At 35.9% G+C, this 22605-nt stretch overlaps 1 protein-coding gene across 25 annotated transcripts in view; it reads right to left on the bottom strand.

Annotated features, from left to right (window-relative positions):
* CEP170 (centrosomal protein 170) overlaps nt 1–22605 on the bottom strand; it is a 144357-nt gene that overhangs the window by 102842 nt on the left and 18910 nt on the right. For 23 of the 25 annotated variants that reach the window (XM_082469981.1, XM_082469980.1, XM_082469960.1 and 20 more), the window contains one exon: nt 6628–6773. In XM_082469981.1, the coding sequence (XP_082326107.1) occupies nt 6628–6732 (105 nt within the window). In that variant the 5' untranslated portion in view covers nt 6733–6773. Of the gene's footprint in view, nt 1–6627; nt 6774–21593; nt 21674–22605 lie in introns of all 25 variants that reach the window. The other 2 variants (XM_082469971.1, XM_082469979.1) reach the window with 1 other exon arrangement.

The raw sequence follows: 22605 nt of genomic DNA, 5'->3' as shown, positions 1-22605 counted from the left end.
AATAAAACATAATTATTAAAAAAATTTTTTTAAAGTAATAAAAAAAAAAAGAAGGAAAGAAAGAAGAGAGCAACCAAACCAAAAAACAAATCCACCAATGACAAGCGCTAAAAACTATACTAAAAAAAGACAGACAGAACCCTAGGACAAATGGTAAAAGCAAACCTATACAGACAAAATCACACATAGATGCATACACATACACAGTTACAAAAAGAGAAAAAAGGAAAAAAAAATTGCTCCCAAAGTCCACCTCCTCAATTTGGGATGATCTGTTGTCTATTCAGGTATTCCACAGATGCAGGGTACATCAAGTTGATTGTGGAGATTTAATCTGCTGCTCCTGATGCAGCTGGGAGAGATTTCCCTTTCTCTTCTTTGTTCGCACAGCTCCTGGGCTTCAGCTTTAGATTTGGCCCCGCCTCTGCGTGTAGGTCACCTGAGGGCGTATGTTCTTCGCTCAGACAGGACGGGGTTAAAGGAGCAGCTGATTCGGGGGCCCTGGCTCACTCAGGCCGGGTGTAGGGAGGGGTACGGATGCGGGGCGAGCCTGCGGCGGCAGAAGCCAGCGTGACGTTGCACCAGCCTGAGGCGCGCCGTGCGTTCTCCCGGGTAAGTTGTCCCTGGATCACGGGACCCTGGCAGTGGCGGGCTGCACAGGCTCCCGGGAGGGGAGGTGTGAATAGTGACCTGTGCTTGCACACAGGCTTCTTGGTGGTGGCAGCAGCAGCCTTAGTGTCTCATGCCCGTCTCTGGGGTCCACACTGATAGCTGCAGCTCATGCCCGTTTTTGGAGCTCCTTTAAGCAGCGCTCTTAATCCCTTCTCCTCACGCACCAGGAAACAAAGAGGCATGAAAAAGTCTCTTGCCTCTTCGGCAGCTCCAGACTTTTTCCTGGACTCCCTCCTGGCTAGCCGTGGTGCACTAGCCCTCTTCAGGCTGTGTTCACACAGCCAACCCCAGTCCTCTCCCTGGGATCCAACCGAAGCCCGAGCCTCAGCTCCCAGCCCCCACCTGTCCCGACGGGTGAGCAGACAAGCCTCTAGGGCTGGTGAGTGCTGGTCGGCACTGATCCTCCGTGCGGGAATCTCTCTGCTTTGCCCTCTGTTGCTGCGCTCTCTTCCGTGACTCTGAAGCTTCCCCCCTCCGCCACCCGCAGTCTCCGCCCGTGAAGGGGCTTCCTAGTGTGTGGAAACCTTTCCTCTTTGGCAGCTCCCTCCCACTGGTGCAGGTCCCATCCCTATTCTTTTGTCTCTCTGTTTTCTTTTTTCTTTAGCCCTACCCAGGTACGTGGGGGAGTTTCTTGCCTTTTGGGAGGTCTGAGGTCTTCTGCCAGCGTTCAGTAGGTGTTCTGTAGGAGTTGTTCCACATGTAGATGTATTTCTGATGTGTATTTGTGGGGAGGAAGGTGATCTCCACGTCTTACTCTTTCGCCATCTTGAAGCTCCTCAACTAAACCATTTAAAAACTAAATACAATTTGCAAATACTTGTTCTTACTTCCATACAAAAGATGTGTCTTTCTGTACTAAGAAGAGTTCCATTAATTTGTAGCACTGATTCTGACTACCAGGTAACCATCATGGCGATCAAATCATGGAACTTTTTCAGAGAATACACTGTGTCTAGGTTAGTGCTAAAAGGAGTATGCTCCTATCAGATAAAAGGAAGAAGTATCTTTAGAGGTGGGGTCTGAGGAACAGGTCAAAACTGGTTTTTTTCTTGCCTGATCATGGAGTTTCACCAACTTTATATTTTATTTTTAAAATAAAGCATAAATTTAAAAATAGTCATAAGTAGAATAGATGCCCACATCAGACACTTTGATGAACTTTAAATAAAAATGTTATGTTAATTTTTGACTTCTTATAGTGGAAATATTGGTTTTTGCGCTTTAAAAATTATTGATTTTCTTTAAATTTCTGTTGTAAAGGCATTATTTTATTTATGATACCTGAATCGATTCAAAGATATTTTCAAGTTCTATTGCCATTGATTTTCTTCTAGATTTTTCACTGTGGTAAAATATATATAACATAATATTTGTCATTTAAACCATTTTCATTGTACGATTCAGTGGCATTAATTAAATTTACAATGTTGTGTAATCATCACCGTTTCACAATATCCGATTCCAAAATTTAACACCCCAAACCATACCCCTTTCCAAAATTTTTTCATCACTCCAAACAGAAACTGTAACTGTAAAGCAATAACTCTTCAACCCTCCTTCCTCCAGCCACTGGTAACCACTAATCTACTTTATATCTCTACGAATTTGCTTGTTTTAGATAGTTCATGTAAGTAGAATCATACAATATTTGTCATTGTTTCTGGCTTATTTCATTTAGCATAATGTTTTCAAGGTTCATTTCTGTTGCAGCATGTATTCAAACTTCGTTTCTTTTTGTAGCTGAATAATAATCCATTATATGTATTGATATATACTGCATTTTGTTTATCCCTTCATCTGTTGCTGGACACTTGGGATGTTGTCACCTTTGGCTACTGTGAATAACACTACAATGAACACTGACTTAAATACAAGTATCTGTTTGAATCCTAGCTTTCAATTATTCTGGGTATAGCCTACTAGTGGAATTGCTGGGTCATATGATAATTCTGTTTAGCTTTTTGAGGAACCCCTAAATTGTTTTCCACAGCGGCTACCCCATTTTACACATTCCCACCAGCAAAGTACAAGAATTTCAATTTCTCCACATCTTTCCCAACACTTATCTTCTTCTTCTTTGTTTCTTTTTAACATTATTGCCATCCCAGTAGATATGAAGCAGTATTTCATTGCGGTTCTGATCTGCGTTTCTTAATGACAAATGATGTTGAGTGACTTTCATGTGCTTATTAGCCATTTTTATATCTCCTTTGGAGAAATGTCTACTCAGGTTTTTTGACCATTTTTTAAGGGGGTTGTTTGTGTATTTGTTGTTGAGTTGTAGGAGTTCTTTATATACTCTGGATATTATAAGATATGTATGGTTTTGCAAATATTTTCTCCAATTCTGTGAGTTGTCTTTTTCCTCTCTTGATAGTATCCTTAGATGCACAAGTTTTTAATTTTGATGAAGTCCAATTTACCTACTTTTTCTTTTGTTGCTTGTGCTATTGGTATCATATCTAAGAATCCACTGCCAAATCCAAGGTCATGATGATTTATCCCTATGATTTCTTCTAAGAGTTTTATGGCTTTAGCTCTTAGATTCAGGTCACTGATCCATTTTGAGTTAATTTTTATATATGTTGTAAGGTAGGGGTCTAAATTCATTCTTTTACATGTAGAAATCTGGTTGTCCTAGCTTTATCTGTTGGAAAGACCATTCTTTCCTTTACTGAATGGACTTGGCACCCTTCTCAAAAACCTACTGTAGCAGTTTCCTTGGGCTGCCATAACAAAGTACCATAAATTGAGTGGCTTAAAACAGTCCAAGTTTATTCTCTCAAAGTTCTGGATTCACGAAGTCCAGAATCAAGGAGTTGGCAGGGCGATGTTTCCTCCAAAACTTCCAGGGAAGAATCCTTCCTTGCCTCTTCCAGTTTCTGGTAGCCCCAGGTTTCCTTAGCTTCTGGTAGCATAACTCTTAATCTCTGCTTCTATCTTTACATGGCTGTCTTCTCTCTGTGTCTGTTTTCTCCTCATCTTATGACACCAAGTTATATTGGCTTAAGGTCCACCCTAATGACTTCATCTTAACTTGATCACATCCTCAAAGATCCTACTTCCTAATAAGATCACATTCACAAGTATGGGATATTAGGACTTTGATACATCTTTTGGGGGGGGACACAATTCAAACCATAACAGCCATAGATATATGGGTTTCCTTCTGAACTCTTCATTCTGTTCCATTTGTCTGTATGTCTACCCTTATTCCAGTATTGCTAGCTTTGTAATAAATTTTGAAGTTAAGACGTGTGAGTTGTGCAACTTTATTCTTCTTTTACAAGATTGTTTTGCCATTTTTAAATTTTGCCAAACTTTGCCAAACTCTTCAGAAACAAAAAAATCTTTTATCAATCTTCATTATGGGTCACATTTTCCTGCTTCTTTACAGGCCTGATAATTTTTTATTGGCTAACAAACACTGGGAATTTTACCTTTGTACTTCTGTATTCCTATAAATATTCTTGAACTTTGGACTGGGACACAGCTAAGTTACTTAAAAACAGTGTGACCCTTTTGGGTATTGTTTTTAAGATTGAGATAAGAGTAGAACTCAGACTAGGGTTAATTATTTCCCCACTACTAAGGGGTAGAGGCCAATGCCCTGTGAATTGTGAGGTTTTCCAGTCTGGCTGTTAGCAACAGGCACCATTCCTGACCCTGTTAGTGCCAGGTACTGTTAACTCTAATTTGAGTGGGTTTCTTTCCTCTGCCCTTGGGTAGTTTCTTCACTTATGTGTGCTGATCAGTACTCAACTGCATACTCAAGGGTAATCCTCCACAGAGTTCTTTCTCTGTGTAGCTCTTTCCTCTCCGATGGTGTGTCCTGTGAATTGGAACCCATCTTCGTCTCCTTGGACTCTCAGCTTCCTCCCTCCACCTCACAAATTGTCAGACAACTTACATTCGTTACACATAATCCAGGACACGGACACCTGACCAGTCATGTCTCTTAATCTTATCTCCATGTAAGAAAAGATTTATTCTGCAAGTTCCTAAACAGCCATTCCCACATTTCCTAAGATACTGCTCTGCTGGTTGATACAAATGCCACATAGAAAGTACCTCTTCCAGTCTCTAATGAATGAGTTCCCCCCAGTTTGAACCTAAGATATGTTTCAGTTACAAGGGGCCTATATCCAAACAGAATCATTACTGCCTTCTTCTCAGTTGCTAGTCTCACTACTCCATCTCACTGAGGAGCCCAAAAAATCTCTGTACTATTCTATTTCTCTCACTGAATTTCTTTAATTAAGGTTTCATTATACATGTAACTCATATACTCATACAGCTATACAGTGGCTTTACTTTTACTGTCTCAAAACTATAAAATACGTTCTTTACTTTTAAAGTAAAAACGTACGTAAACATATGCAAATCTGACTTTTCTGGGGACAATGTAGGGTTTCTCAGTCTCAGCACTATTGATATTTTTGGCCAAATAATTCTTTGTTGGGTGTGTTTGGCGGGGGCGGTATAGGGGGTATGAAGAAGTATGTTATATACTGTAGGATGTTTGCAACCCCCCCGGTCTCTTGACCTTTGCCTACTGATGTCAGTAGCAACCACCTCCAACCCTCTACCATGCACAACAATCAAAATGGGGACTTCCCTGGTTGTCCAGTGGGTAAGACTCTGCGCTCCCAATGCAGGGGGCCCAGGTTCAATCCCTGGACAGGGAACTAGATTCCAGTGCAACTAAAGATCCTGCACGGCGCAACTAAAGATCCTGCAACTAAGAAGTCTGGATGCTGCAACTAAAGATCCTGCATGCCGCAACGAAGATCCCATGTGCCGCAACTAACACCTGGGGCAGCCTAAATAAATAAATAAATAAATAAACTGTTTCTTAAAAAAAAAGAACATCAAAATGTCTCCAAATACTTCCAAATATCTTTTGGGGGAGGTGGGGGGAGACAGGATCACCCCAGTTGAGAAACACTGGGCTAACAGAACAAATCTCTCTATTCTAAGTACTTGTTTACAGTTTTTAACCAACAAAAGGGGGGAGGGCAAGGGGGTAAGATTCTATTCTAGATTGTCAGGACCTATTAAAGTAACTAAATCTCAAAAACCTGGGGATGCATTTTTCTAATTACTTTGCTCAAAAACATCTTAAAAGGGCTTCCCTGGTGGTGCAGGGGTTAAGAATCCGCCTGCCAACGCAGGGGACAGGGGTTCAAGTCCTAGTCCGGGAAGACCCCACATGCCGCGGAGCAACTAAGCCTGTGTGCCACAACTACTGAGCCTGCGCTCTAGAGCCTGCGAGCCACAACTACTGAAGTCCCTGCGCCTAGAGCCCATACTCCGCAACAAGAGAAGCTACCGCAATGAGAAGCCTGTGCACCGCAACAAAGAGCAGCCCCCACTCACCGCAACTAGAGAAAGCCCGCGCGCAGCAATGAAAACCCAACACAGCCAAAAATAAATAAAATAAATAAATAAATTTAAAAATGAATAAATTAATTTAAAAAAAATCTTAAAATTATCTTTTAAAAGTAACTCCTTTGTACATAATTCAGTAAATGCCAACAATCTGTATGCTCAAACTACTGGAAGATATCATAATGAAAACCTCTAAAAGAAAAAGATTAATTCCAGTATCAATTAAGTACCCATGATTAAAATTCATTTTACTTCATGCTATGCTAAATTTATGAATTATTTACAAGTCTTATTTTAAAAGTGTATAATGTGAAACTTCTTACTTCTTAAAAACAAACTTCTCTACTCAAAGCTCTCATTTTTCAAAACATAATCTCCAAGACTTACAACTTATTTTTAAACGATACAAGGGGGAGAAAATTTATTAAACTAGTAGCTAGAGCTTAAAGAGGGAGAGCTGGAAAGTTCAAATGTTAAGTAGAGTTGCTCTCCAAAGGAGTAGAAAAATATTTCATGTCAGTTCCAGGTTTTGAGTAGACACATACAGAAGGCAGATGCAATTACCTGCAACATGAGCTCACAGTCATCTCTTCCAACAAAAATCATTTCTCGTGGCAGCCTGTGGCGAGTGCCTCCACTGCTCACCAAAAACCAGGATGTTAAGCTCATTTTCTGCTTAGCTTCTAAGTCTTTGGCAAAGCTACGTCATCCTGCAGAGAGAGATTCAGAAAAACATACATTTAGATATTTTCAACTTTAGTATCTATTCACCAAACCCTATAATTAGGCCTTGGAATAGAACTGCATTCAACATTTACCCCTGACTACATAAATAAGACAGTCCACGGGTCCCAGGAAACAACATATCTACCAAATTCTCAGCAGTAAATTAAGTCCATGGACTCCATTAAGAGTTCACTTAAAAAGGAATACATTAGGCAATTAAGTAGGTAGTCAACTAATAACATTTATCGTATCTCTATAGCTTATAAAGGTCTACAATTTGAACATAGCTTATAAAGGTCTACAATTCTCAAGTAAATGATCACATTAGTATCACGTTAACCTCAGTAAACACTAGCAATGTTATACAAATAAGTGTCTCAATTATAAATGATTTGAGAAAGACACTCAATTCAAATGAATATATTTGATATCTGATTAAGAGCTAACAACGGACACCAAAGAAACTGCTTCTTTCTCTACCAAGTGTAGACCACTTAATGCACTTTCAACAACATGCAATTTCAATTTCTCTGTCCTAACATGTACGGTACTTTTTTTTTTTTTTTTTTAAGTGAATGGTTTTTTTTTTTTTTAATTTATTTATTTTATTTTTGGCTGCAGTGGGTCTCCATTGCTGCACTCGGGCTTTTCTCTAGTTGAGGGAAGCAGAGGCTACCCCTTGCTGCGGTGCACGGGCTTTTCACTGAGGTGGCTTCTCTTGCTGCGGAGCACGGGTCCTAGGCGCGCGGGCTCTAGGGCGCAGGCTCAGTAGTTGTGGTGCATGGACCCAGCCGCTCCGCCGCATGTGGGATCCTCCCAAACTAGGGCTCGAACCCGTGTCCCCTGCATTGGCAGGCAGATTCTTAACCACTGCGCCACCAGGGAAGCCCTGTACGGTACTTTCTAAATATGTTTTTTCTAGAGCAGCAGCTCCTAAACTTTTTGTCCTTAAGACTCTTTTACACTCTTTTTTTTTAAAAAAAGGACCCTAAAGAACATTTTGTTTACATGGGTTAAATATATTAATATTTACCATATTAGAAATAAAAACTGAGAAACTGATATGTATTAATTCATTTAAAATTATCAATAAATCAATTTTACAGAAAAATAGCTAACATTTTAATGAAGATTTACTATATTTCTAAAACAAATAATTAGTGAGAAGAATAGCACTATTTTACATTTTTTAAAATCTCTTTAAGCTCTGGCTTAATAGAAGATTTTCATATCTGCTCTGAATTCAATCTGTTGCCATATACTGTTTAACTTAAAATATTTAAAAGCCGAGCTTCATACTTATTCCCAGATAAGTAGTGGCAAATGGGAAATTTATTTTAATAATCTTTCCAAATAACTGAAGATAGTTTTCTTTGATACTACATCAAAACTTCACAGGTGGTAATTTCCTGAAAGTTATTTATAATATGGAATCTGAAACTTTCCATACATTTTAACATGAAAATCCATCTTCTGCTTTGAAGAGATTTTGCAACACTGTGCATTGGTCATTTGAAAAACACTGGTTCCCTGAGTTACACAGATCTTCCAAGTGATAACACATTTCATTATACTATTTTAAAATATCACATTCATTTATATCATCACCCATCTCATCTGAAAAGTCTTTAATTACTGGGCAGCTGTTAAGCAGCAGAATCAAACTCCTAAAATTCTAATTTTCTCTTAGAAAATGTTGCCTAAATTTTACTGGCAAAAAAATACTGTCAATTCTTTTCCTTGAAGTGACAGGTTTATACTGTCTGCTAAATACTCAGGTCTACAAAATCATAATTTGTCTGTCAGTCATCGTTTCAAGTAAAACTCATGTTCTATGAAACAACTGGCTAGTTCAGCTCACAACTCAATGACACAAATGCTTTTTCTTGAGACAACCGTGGCACTTTGGTATACAGCGTAAGTGCTTTATGTGTAGTTCCATTTAGTCTTACAAAACATTAAAAAGATGTAATTCAAAGGTCAAGATTTAATAAACTTAATCACTTTTAACACTTCATCAAGGACATTCTTAAGTGAAACTGGCTTTTTTTCTTACCTGCGAGTGCATGCCAGTGAAGAATATGATTACTATTAGCATAGTATGATGCCAATGCCTTGACTAAGGAAGTAGCAGCTTTAGCCACCATTGTTTTTCCGTATTATCAGTTCAAAGGTCTATACAATAAAAAAGCCAATAATGTTTTGATAATATTATGAAAATAGTTTTGACCTCGTAACCCTTGAAATGGTTTCAGGGATTCCCAGAGGCCTGTTGACTGGGCTCTAAGAATTACTATCTTAGAGGATGTGACTATGTCATTAAGAGCATAAACTTAAGAGTCAGACAGATTGGTGGAGAAGTCTGACTCCTGGTTCCACCACTTATTTCCACATGACCTTGCGCAAGTTACTTACCCCGTGTCCCTAAGTTTCCTTTTGTGTAAAACGGGAATAAGGATAGTATCTACTCAACAGTTTTTTTCTTATTGATCAAAAGGATACTACTTGTAAATATTTTTCCCATGAAATTCCCATATACATTCTTATATGATTTAATTAGAAGCTATACTACAAAACAGTGAAATGAAACATTCTGCAATAAGAAACACATCTATATATTAAAAGAGAAACCTTTAAAACGTAGAATTTCATGTTAAGGTAAAAATCCCATATATTATGAATTTATCTACACATACATGAAACAATTGGTTTCACCAAAATAAGCAAATAATTTTCTGTAAAGTTATAACAATTAAGTCTTACTCCCTTCTCAATTTATTGAATTGATATGGTCAATTTATGTGGATTCTTAAATCTTCCATTCACCTAATTCCTTGATGCAAATGTTGTTGTTAGTCTTCCATCCGTCTACTTTCTGTCAAAATGCTTTTTAGCATTTTATATGTATGTCCTGGCCAAATCAACAGAGAATCAAAAAAATTTTACCGTAAGAAAAAACCTTCAATCTAAATATGGTATATAATTTGCATACTGCCTTTCCAAGGAAAGACAATTTTAAAACATGACATTAATAAGTAAGTCAACAGTTATAAACTCATTTAAGGGAACTGAAGAAAAAAACTTTTCAGCATTTGTATAGGCAATGTCCATAAGACATGTTAAAGGAAATCAAATTAACCTAAATACAGTAAATGAAACACCAGAGCCAACCATGGGCAACAAGAACAGTTTCCAAACATTTTTTAAATCACAAAGTAGTATGTAAGCATGATTCATATGCTACAAAAATATATTAAGTATTTAGACAATAGCAAGCAAAATTATATAATATACCAATATGTAATATATAACTCCACAATATAAACATACAGTAATTATATAACTATATAAAATAAAATAAAGTTAAAATAATGGCTTTTTACGTATTTTATTTTGACCTTCAATGACACTTAAAAGGTAACAAATATACACATTTTCTAAAAAACAAAAATGAAACACATAATCCTCAAGATGAAGGGTATTTATTTACTGGGGTGGGGCAGTGACCGTGAGTCATCTTCTAGTTTTTCTACAATGGGAGGGAATGAGATATGATATAAACCCACTGTCTCTCAGTTCTCATATGGGACTCTATTCCCTTATCTAAGACAGCTTTCTCACTGGTCCCTTAGTTGCAATGCTCTTTTCCTACTCACTGAGTAATACTGACACTTGCACATGGGTAAAACTGAAAACTGAGCTTCCTCAGTGGCCAAGGCAGAGGTTTCAGCTCAGCTTCCTCTAAAGGGCAGGAAAAGGGGCCTTTGGGTTTGCCGATTGGATAGAATATGCCCAAGGTCTTGACTTGGGCACTTCAGATATCCTATCTGTAAAAAGGAAAAGAAAAACAAAATAACTCCAAAAAACAAGAAGAGAGCAAATCAAGATAAAGTGAGATATAGATATGCTATCTTATAGTATCCAGCATATTGGGGGGCACTCAATTTATGCTCATTGCCTTTTCTCCCTCGCCTCCTAATCTTTTCTGCCAAATAATACACTAATGTCATAATTTGAGACTCAAAATATATCAACCAAACAATAAACATACGTTGAATATCTTCTATGTCAATGTTCTAAAATTATTCACTTAAAGAAATAGTTTAGGGTAAAAATTATGGCAATATAATATGCCTTATAGCTTACTCATAAAATTAAAAATACTATAACCTTTATTTCATACATATTTCAATTCTGAAAAGTACATTTAATGGATCACTGATTAAAATTCCTGTAACACTTTCTCAAAGCACAAATAGTTTTCAGGTCATACTGGGGATCTAATGACTGAAGAGTATGGAGGACCACTGACCTTTGCAAAGATTACAGTCCCAGACCTTATTACATCTCAAGTACAGCCATAAACTATAACCTTTGCCCTATGACTTTGCAATTCCTCCAATTAAAGGTGGGAGTATAACTTCCCATTCCATAACTCTGGGCTCTGCCTCATGACTTGTTTTGGCCAACGGAATGGTGTTAATAGCTGTGATGCAAGTGGAAGCTAAAATGTGCTTGGGCAATTGGGTTTGACCTCTTGTACCTCTGCCATTACCATAGAAAGAACATGCCCTAGCTAGCCCATTACTTCAAGGAGAATGAGACACATGTAGAACAGACGTGTATCTAACACAGAACTTGAAGCAGGCCCTCAGTATATCATTCAACCCTTAGCTGAAAAATAGAATTAGTGTTGTTTTAAGCCATTGAGAGATGTGCAGTGATTTGCTTCATCACTGACTATAATGCACAAAAGGTGAGTATAATTTACTGAAATATAGTATCTTTTTAAAAGTACACTGATAGTCCAATACACTCACTTGAGTATTTTCAGAAATACACAATTGAAATTTTGTTGAAATTGTTCCCTTTTTTCCAGTTTCTTCATCTCAGAATGGTAATATTTATTTGTATAATTAAACCTAAGGCTGTTATGTATTACAGAACTAGAAATTTTAGATAAAGGAAGCTTATTTTAACAAAAAGTCCAACAAGGAGAGAATCCAGCTATAGAAGATGCAAGCTCACTTTTTCTTTGGGAAAAAGGTCAACATCTATAGTTTACTTTTTCACCATCTGGAACAGTTCAGTTTACCCATAGGAGAATCCTCCAATCTCCTCCCGAAGTGGGCAAAAGCACACTGATGATGCTGTGGGAGCCAAGTCAAGAAGAAATAACTGGGGGGAACCTCACCATTCCATGTGAAGAGTTTCTATGTATTTATCTCCTTGGTTAAGCATAGCACCTTATCCCACCCTTGAATGAGCTTGATGGTCACATGTTTAGAGTCTCTCTGATTTAGTATCTTCAGATAATAAACCTCTAATCTTCTGTGGGAATAGGGGTTTGGGCAATGGAGCCTACTAGTTCTTTATATGAACTTCAACTGATTTTCTTGGTTTCAGTCCACCCTGCCTTCCAAGATACCTGGTATCTCACATTCCCAAGCCTTTCCAAGATTCTATGAGAATTCCTTTTTTTCTTTATTTCTTCCTCCCACAGCTCCCCCTCTTCCAAAACTTTCTCAACTTCTCTTCCCAAGTGGCCTCCTCTCATTCTCTTTGTATTAGTGAGACTGGGAAGGAACAGAGAAAACTCCAGGTGCCCTATTCAGTATACTTCTAGAAAACTGTTTCTTTTATCATATGATTTTGAAATAAAATAATATTAAAATAAACTAGTTATTCAAAATATAATAAAATATCTCAATGACCATATATTATCCCAATTTTCTTTAGTGTCATAATCATTGTTTCCTTTTCTTTTTTCCAGATTGACTCAAGAACGTTAGCTACTCTTAGGAGAAGTGAATTCTCAATAATAACGTCTGCTCTCCATATCTGTAGTTTGGTTACTTCATTCTAATTGCATTGATTTCAAACTTCAGGATAGATACTATTAAGATTACAAACACCAGCTATGATTCAACAGAAGCTAAATAGAAGGGGCAAAAGTCTCCACAATCATGTTAATCTAACTCTGGATATGCCTCCAAACAACCCCTGGACAAATGAGCATTTTATAGTTCACCAAACAACATATGATACACTAATGTTTCCATACTCTCAGATGAAATGGCTAAAAGAATATTCTTGGTAACTTTATGAATTTGGAAAGAAGCTGCAATAAGGAAAACTAATGGATCAGTTCAAACACTTATGTATTTCAAGGTACTTCCTCATAAAACCTTTGTATTAAATTCTCCTATTAAAATGAAAAAAAAGGCAAGCTGGATAAAATAAAAGGATCCATCTTCATGTTATCTATGAGAGAGTCTGTATATGTAAAGACACAAAGAGGTTGAAAGTAAAAAGATAAAACAAGAAATTCCATGCAAACAGGAATCAAAAGAAAGCTGAGGTGGCTATGTTAATGTCAAATAAAATAGATTTTAATTCAAAAAAGCTTACAAAAGACAAAGAAGAACATTATATATTGATAAAAGGTTCAACACAGCAAGAAGATATAAAAACTGCAAACATATACACACCTAACAACAGAACATCAAAATATATGAAGCAAAAATGGACAAAATTAAAAGGATAAGTAGACAGTAGAACAGTAACAGTGAAGACTTCAATGCCCCATTTTCAACTATGAAAAACAACCAGACAAAAGATCAATAAAGAAAGAGAAGACTTGATAACACTATGAACCAATCTGACCTAACAGATACATACAAAACACTCCACTAAACTATAGCAGAATCACATTCTTCTCAAGTGCACAAAGAATATTCTCCATAATAGACCATAATGTTAGGCCTAAAACAAGTCTTAATGAATTTTAAAAGATGGAAATATTACAAAACAACTTTTCTAATCACAATCTAATGAAATTAGAAATCAATAACAACAGGAAAGCTGGAAAATTCTCAATATGTAAAAACTAAACAACACACTCTTTAACAATGAGTGGGTAAAAGAAGCAATCATAAGACAATTAAAAAATAAATTGAAACAAATGAAAACAACAATACAGAATAACAAAACTCGTAAGACTTGCTCAAAAGCAGTCCTAATAGAGAAATTTACAGCTGTAACTACTTTTAAAAAAAACAAGTGAAAAAAAGATCTCAAATCAATAATCTAAATGCACACCTTAAGGAAACCAAACCCAAAGGTAACTGAAGCAAGAAAATAATAAAGATTACTGTTTCTAGTTGTGGCCTTTCTTTTTGGCTTAAAGAAATCACTTTAACGTTCTTGTAAAGTTTGTTTGGTGGTGCTGAACTCTTTCAGTTTTTGCTTGTTTGTAAAATTTTGATCTATCAAATCTGAATGAGAATCTTGACAGGTAGAGTTTTCTGGGTTGTAGACTTTTCCCTTTCATCACTTTAAGTATATTGTGTCACTTCCTTCTGACCTGCAGAGTTTCTGCTAAAAAATCAGCTCAGTCCCTTATGTGTAACTGTTGCTTATCCTTTGCTGCTTTTAATATCCTCTTTTTAACTTCTGCCATTTTAATTACAATGTATCTTGGTGTGGTCCCCTTTGGGTTGATCCTGTTTGGGACTCTGTACATCCTGGACCTAGATGTCTGTTTCCTTTCCTAGGTTAGGGAAGTTTTCAGCTGTTATATCTTCAAATATGTTCTCTGCCCCTTTCTCTCTCTCTTCTCCTTCTAGGACCCCTATAATGTTAATGTTTTTACACCTGACTTTGTACCAGTGGTCTCTTAATCTATCCTCATTTTAAATTTAAACACTTTTCTGTTGAGCTTGGGTGATTGCCACTACTCTGTCTCCCAGTTTGCTGACTGTTCCTCTGTATCACCTAACCTACTCCTGATTCCTTCTAACGTATTTTAAAATTTCAGTTACATATTCTTCAGCTCTGTTTGCTCTTTACATTTTCTAACTTTTTGCTTAACACCCCACTTACATCAAGGAACAGATCATTCAGACAGCAAATCAATAAGGAAACATCAACCTTAAATGACACATTAAAATGGATGGACTTAATAGATATATATAGAACATTCCATCCAAAAGCAGCAGGATACACATTCTTTTCAAGTGCATGTGAAATATTCTCCAGGATAGGTGACATGCTAGGCCACAAAATAAGTCTCAGTAAATTTAAGAAAACTGAAGTCATATCAAACATATTTTCCACCAAAATGCTACGAGACTAGGAATCAACTACAAGAAAAAAACTACCCAAACCACAAACAGATGGAGGCTTAACAATATGTTACTAAACAACCAATGGGTCACTTAAGAAATCAAAGAAGAAACCCCCAAATACCTGTAGACAAATGAAAATGAAAACACAATGATCCAAAATCTATGGGATGTAGCCAAAGCAGTTCAAAGATGGAAGTTTATAGTGATACAAGCTTACCTCAGGAAACAAGAAAAGTCTCAAACAACCTAACATTACACCTAAAGGAACTACCAAAAGAAACGCAATCAAAACCCAAAGTTAGATGAAGGAAAGAAATCATAAAGATCAGAGCAGAAATAAATGAAAAAGGGTCTAAAAAACAATAAAAAAAGATTAAAGAAACTAAAAGCTAGTACTTTGAAAAGATAAACAAAATTGATAAACCTTTAGACAGACTCATCAAGAAAAAAGAGAAAGGATCCAAATCATAAAATCAGAAATGAAAAAGAAGTTACAACCAACGCCACAGAAATTCAAAGGATCATAAAAGGTTACTGTGAACAATATTATGTCAGTGAAATAGACAACCTAGAAGAAATGGACAAATTCCCAGAAATGTCCTATCTTCCCAATACTGAACTGGGAAGAAACAGAAAAGACTGACAGACCAATTACTAGATGAAATTGCATCAGTAATTTAAGAAAAAAAAAAACAAAATAAAACCTCCAAACAAAAGTTCAGGACCATATGGCTTCACAGGCAAATTCTAACAAACATTTAGAAAAGAATTAATACCTATCCTCAAACTATTCCAAAAACTACAGAGGAAGGAACTCTTCCAAACCCATTTTATGAGGCCAACATCACCCTGATAGCAAAACTAGACAAAGACACTACAAAAAAAAAAAAAAAAATCACAGGCCAATATCACTGATGAACCCAGATGCAAAAATCCTAAATAAAATATTAGCAAACCAAATTCAACAATACGTTATAAAGATTATACACTGTGATCAAATGGGATTTATCCCAGGGATGCAAGGACTTTTCAATACCTGCAAATCAATGTGATACCACACTAACATACTGAAGAATAAAAACCACATGATCATCTCAATAAATGCAAAAAAAGCTTTTGACAAAATTCAACATTCATTTATGATAAAAACTCTCCAGAAAATGTGTTGGGGGGGAACATACCTCAACATGATAAAGGCCATATATGACAAGCCCACAGCTAACATCAGACTCAACGGTGAAAAGCAGAAAGCATTTCCTTTAAGATCAGGAACAACACAAGGATTCCCACTCTTACCACTTTTATTTAACATAGTTTTGGAAGTCCTAGCCACAACCATCAGAGAAGAAAAAGAAACACGAGGAATCCAAGTCAGAAAGGAAGAAGTAAAACTGTCACTGTTTGCAGACAATGTGATACTACACATAGAAAATCCTAAAGATGTCACCAGAAAACTAATAAAGCTCATTAATGAATCTGGTAAACTTGCAGGATACAAAATTAATATACAGAAATCTGCTGCATTTCTATATATTAATGATGAACTATCAAAAAGAAAAATTAAGAAAACAATCTGATTTCCCATTGTATCAAAAAGAATAAAAATACCTAGGAATAAATCTAAGGAGGTAAAAGACCTGTAACCAGAAAACTGTGAACACTGAAGAAAGAAACTGAAAATGATACAAATGAAAAGATATACCATGTTCATGGATTTTAAGAATTTATATTGTTAAAATGTTCATAATGCCAAAAGCAAATAACTAGAATAATTCTAAAATTTGTGTGTTAACACAAAAGACCCTGAATAGCCAAAAGTAATATTGAGACAGAAGAACAAAGCTGGCAGTATCACACTCCCTCATTTCAAACCATACTATAAGGCTGTAGTAATCAAAACAGTATGGCACTGGCCTAAAAAAAGACACATAGATCAATGGAACAGAATAGAGAGCCCAGAAATAAACCCATGCTTATATGGTCAATTAATCTATGACAAAACAGGAAAGAATGTACAGTGGAGAAAAGACAGCCTCTTCAATAAATGGTGTTGATAAACCTGGACAGCTACATGCAAAGGAGTTAAACTGGACTACTGTCTCACATCATATACAAAAATAAACTCAAAATAGATTAAAGACTTAAATGTAAGACCTGAACCCATAAAACTCCTAGAAGAAAACACAGGTAGTACACTCTTTGACACTGGTCTTAGCAATGTTTTTTTGGACATATGTCCTCAAGCAAGGGAAACAAAACAAAAAAATAAACAAGTGTGAGTACATCAAACTAAAACATTGTTGCATTGTGAAGAAAACTATCAACAAAATGAAAAGGCAGCCTACTAAATGGAAGAAGATATTTGCAAACTATGTACCTGATAAAAGGTTAATATCCAAATGATATATCTGATAAAGGGTAAATATACAAAGATTTCATGCAACTCAACATCAACAGGAACATGAAAAGATGCTGAACACTGCTAATCAACAGAGAAATGTAAAGTGAAACCACAATGAGATATCACCTCATACCTGTCAAAATGGCTACCATCAAAAAGACCACAAATAACAAATGTTGGCAAAGATGTCAAGAAAATGGAACCCCTGTCCACTGTTGGTGGGAATATCAATTGGTACAGCTACTTTGTAAAACAGTATGGAGGTTCCTCAAAAAACTCAAAATAAAACTACCATAGGATCCAACAACCCCACTCCTGGGTATGTATCAGAAGCAAACAAAAATACTAATTCAAAAAGACATATTGAAAAAAAAAAAAAACATATTGAATATATACCCCAACGTTCATAGCAGCATTACTTACAATACTCAAAATATGGAAGCAACCTATGTGTCCATCCATCCAAAGATGAACGAATAAAGAAGATGTGAATATATATTTATATAGAACGAAATACTACTCAGCCATAAAAAAAGAATGAAGTTTTGCCATTTTCAACAACACGTATGGACCTGGAGGATAATAGGCTAAGTGAAACAAGTCAGTGAAAGACAAATACTGTATGATATCACTTATATGTATAAAAGTAAACTAGTGAATATAACAAAGAACAAACAGATTCACAGATACAGGGAACAAAGTAGTGGTTACCAGTGAGAGAGAGGAAAGGAAAGGGGGAGGGGCAGAATACGGGTAGGGGATTAAGTGGTACAAACTATTATGTATAATATAAATAAGCCTCAAGGATATATTGTACAGCATCAGGAATATTTTATAATAACTATAAATGGAGTATAATCTGTAAAAATTTTGAATCACTATGTCGTACACCTGAAGCTAATACAATACTGTAAATCAAATATACCTCAATTTAAAAAAAAAAGGAATTAACACCAATTCTTCGTAAACTCTTCCAAAAAACTGAAGAGGGAAGACATCTTAATTCATTCTATGAGGGCAGCAATACCTGATACCAAAGGTAGACATAGAAACTACAAGAAAAGAAAACCACACTAAGATATTACTGATGTAACAATCTTCAACAAAATACTGGCTAACTGAATTCAGCAGCATATTAAAAAGGATTATATACCATGGCTACATGGGATTTATTCCTGGAATGAAAAGACGGGTCAACATATAAAAATGAATCAAGGTAACAGAGTATAATCATAAAATGAAAGGAAAAAATGATCAGAAATTGCATTAGTTAATTATGCAGACTGATGCAGAAAAAGTATTTGACAATATTCAAAATCCTTTCATGATAAAAACACTCAGTAAAGTAGGAAGAGAAGGAAACTTTTTGAACATGATACAGGCCAAATATGAAAAGCCCACAGCTAAATTCATACTCAATGGTAAGAAACTAAAAACCTGTGCCCCTAAAATCAGGAACAGGAAAAGAACACCTGCTTTCATCATTTCTATTTAACAAAGTACTGGAAGTCCTAGCCAGAGTAATTAGGTAAGAAAGAGAAATTAAAGGCATCAAAATTAAATGGAAGAAGTAAAATCACCTCTGTTCAAAGATGACATGATCTTATATGTAGAAAACGCTAAAAAGTCTACCAAAACAACAACAAAACCCACATTACCAGAGCTAATGAATGAATTCAGAGAAATTGCAGGATATAAAATTAAGTAAAAAATCAGTTGCATTTCTAGTTATTAGCAATGAACAATCTGAAAAAGAAATTAAGAAGAAAATTCCATTTATAACAGCATCAAAAAGAATAAAATATTTAGGAAGATATAACCAAGATGACCCAAGACTTATACCCTGAAAAATAAAAAACACTGCTGAGAGAATTTAAAGGAGACCTAAATAAATTTAAGGACATTCTGTACTCACAGATTTGAAGACCTCACAGATTTGAAGACCTAATATTGTTAGGTGGTAAGACTACCAAAGCAATCTACAAAGTCAGTGTGATCCTTATCAAAATCCCAACAGTACTGTTTGAAGAAAAAGAAAACTCCATTCTATAAGTCATATGGAATCTTGTGGGACCCTGGATAGCCAAAAAAATCCTGAAAAAGAAGAGCAATGTTGAAGAATTAACATTTCCTTATTTCAAAACTTCCTACAAAGTGACAGTAATTACAACAGTATAGTGCTGCATAAAGATAGATCTATATGCTAATGGAACAGAACAGACAGCCCAGAAATAAATCTTCACATATATGGTCTACTGGTTTTCAACAAGGGTGCCAAGAACATTCAATGGGAAAAAGACAGCCTTTTCAACAATTAGTGCTGAAAAAATTGGATACCCACATGCAAAAAAATAAAGTTGTACTCTTACCTAATACCATATACAAAAGTTAACTCAAAATGGATCAAAGACTTAAGCATAAGAGCTAAAACTATGTAAAACTCTTAGAAGGAAAAAGCAGATAAATTGGACTTTATCAGAACTTAACATTTTTGTGCATCAAGGGACACTATGTAGAGAGTGAAAAGAATGGGAGAAAATATTTGCAAATCATTTACCTGGTAAGCGATTCATATCCAGAATATTAATTATTAGGGAAATGCAAATCAGAATCACAATGAGATACCACTTTACACCTATTAGGATGGCTATTATCAAAAAATGAAAATAACAAGTGTTGGTAAGAATGTGGAGAAATTAGAACCCTGTGCATTGCTGGTGGGGATGTGTAAAGGTGTAGCTGCTATGGTTTCTCAAAAAGCTACACAGAGAATTTCCATATCATCCAGCAATTCCACTCCTTGGTACATACTCAAAACAACTGAAAAAATATGGACTCACGCAGATACTTGTACACCAATGTTCACTGCAGCATTATTCACAATAGCCAAAAGGTGGAAACAACCCAAGTGTTTATCAACAGATGAATAAACAAAATATATGTACATATAAGGGAATATTATTCAGTCATAAAAAGAAGTGAAATTCTGATACATGCTACAACATGGATGAATCTTAAAACATATTATATTATGCTAAGTGAAATAAGCCAGATGCAAAAGGGCAAATACTGTATGATCCACTTATAAGAGGGACCTAAAATAGGCAAATTTATACAGTCAGAAAGTAGGATAGAGATTATAAGGGGCTGAAGGGAGAGAATAAGAAGTTGTTTAATGGGCACAGAATTTCTTTTTGGGATGATGATAAAGTTGTAGAAATAGTGGTGTCGGGCTTCCCTGGTGGCGCAGTGGTTGAGAATCTGCCTGCCAATGCAGGGGACATGGGTTCGAGCCCTGGTCTGGGAAGATCCCACATGCCACGGAGCAACTAGGCCCGTGAGCCACAACTACTGAGCGTACGTGTCTGGAGCCTGTGCTCCGCCACAAGAGAGGCTGCGATAGTGAGAGGCCCGCACACCACGATGAAGAGTGGCCCCCGCTTGCCGCAACTAGAGAAAGCCCTCGCACAGAAACAAAGACCCAACATAGCCAAAAATAAATAATAATAAATTAATTAATTAAAAAAAAAACACACACGAGCTACTACTTAAAAAAAAAAAAGAAATAGTGGTGTCAGTTACACACTGTGAATTTAATGTCACTGAACTGTACACCCTATGGTTAAAATGGTAAATTTTATGTTATATATACTTTACCATGATTTTTTTAAAAGTGTTATTGAAAAAGAAAGGCCACTCAAGTCCTCTCTCTGCCTTGATTCCTCTGTTCTTAAATTGGAGACATAGTAAAACTTTATTTTGCTCAGTTTTGTATTTGGTTTTGTCTATCTTAGGACAAGGTATTTTGGACATTTAAGTTTTCCACAGAATTGAGAATTTTTCCTTAAATCAGGGATTGGCTAACTTTGGCCTTCTGCCTACTTTCTGAATAAAGTTTTAATGAAACACAAAGCTTTTGTATTACAACAGTGGAGTTGAGTAGTTCATACAGAGATCATATGGCTTACAAAGCCTTAAATATTTACTTTCTGGCCCTTTATAGAAAGTCTGCCTTAAAGTATCAACACCAGTTTTTAGTTTTACCATTTTCAATGAAAATATTTTAAAATATATTTCACATTTACCCACCTTTTACAACTCAAAATATTAACTACTGTATTTAACTCTACTAGTAGCTCATGATCATCACTATTATCAATAATTATTAAACTATGCTGTAAAAGTGATTTCATCAGAATATATAAGGAATATGGGCTGTATCTGTCCTAATACTATCTATTGATAGTTCTGCTTTTCTGAGACCCCGTACTTACATCGTACATGTTTTTTCTGTCTTCTCGCTTCTCATCAGTATTCATTTTTCACTTTAAGGCCCCATTCCTTCCTGCAAGGCCTTAAAAATAACATAAGTATATTTCAACTAGGCTCAAAATGAACAACAAGAATCTGAATGAGAGCTCCTGTGAATAAACTACATGTGTTTTCATTTGAAAGATAAATTTTGTCACTCCACAAGCTTTAGTTTATTTTTGGATCTTTAGTTGTAGGCAGCAGAATTCTATAGGTGAGATGCTATTGTAAAATAGCATTGCATCTCCCTTCCAAATTAAAGATCAAATTAAATAAGAATACTGAGTTCTTCGAATTCAAAGAAAGGAATTTGATATATCCAGGGTACTACTATATATTATCTGATATAATGGAAGAATTATATCTGAAGAGGAATTAAGAGACTAAAAGATTGGCCCCCAAACTTACTAGTATAGTTTCAGAGATTAGACCATATGGAGTATGCTTACCCATTAATCATGAACATATAATTAACATGTGTATGGCTTAGGTTTAGATTTAACATGCTAAATAGATTCAGGGTCCTGAGAGTTTTATACGTAATTCTGAAAAATCAAAACTCCAAATACATGTGCATGTGTTTTGGGCATGAGAGAAGGTAAGAGCTTTCATCACAAAAAGTAAAAACTCCAGGAAATCTCACTTAAGAATTACAAATATTAACGTCTATTATTGAGAAATGAATACATTTTCTTGCTTCATTTAAAGCGATTAACAATATAGCTAAAACACAACTCAAGACTCTTCCATTTCCCATAGCATCAATTTCTAACACTGGAATAACTTAATCGAGAAGCCTACAATCTTAGATACGTAGACTAGACATAAAATTCTGTTGTACATTCTATGGGTTATGATGGCATGTATCTATCATTATGGTATCTTAGAGTATCTTCATATCTTCATTGCCCTAAAAACCCTCTATGCTCCTCCTATTCATCCCTCCCTGCACCAACCCCTGGCAACCACTCTTTT

This window comes from Balaenoptera physalus (genome assembly GCF_965194825.1).
Source record: "Balaenoptera physalus genome assembly, chromosome: 1".
Lineage (NCBI taxonomy): Eukaryota > Metazoa > Chordata > Mammalia > Artiodactyla > Balaenopteridae > Balaenoptera > Balaenoptera physalus.
The sequence above is the reverse complement of the archived record's forward strand: the minus strand, read 5'-3'. Positions and strand labels throughout refer to the sequence as shown.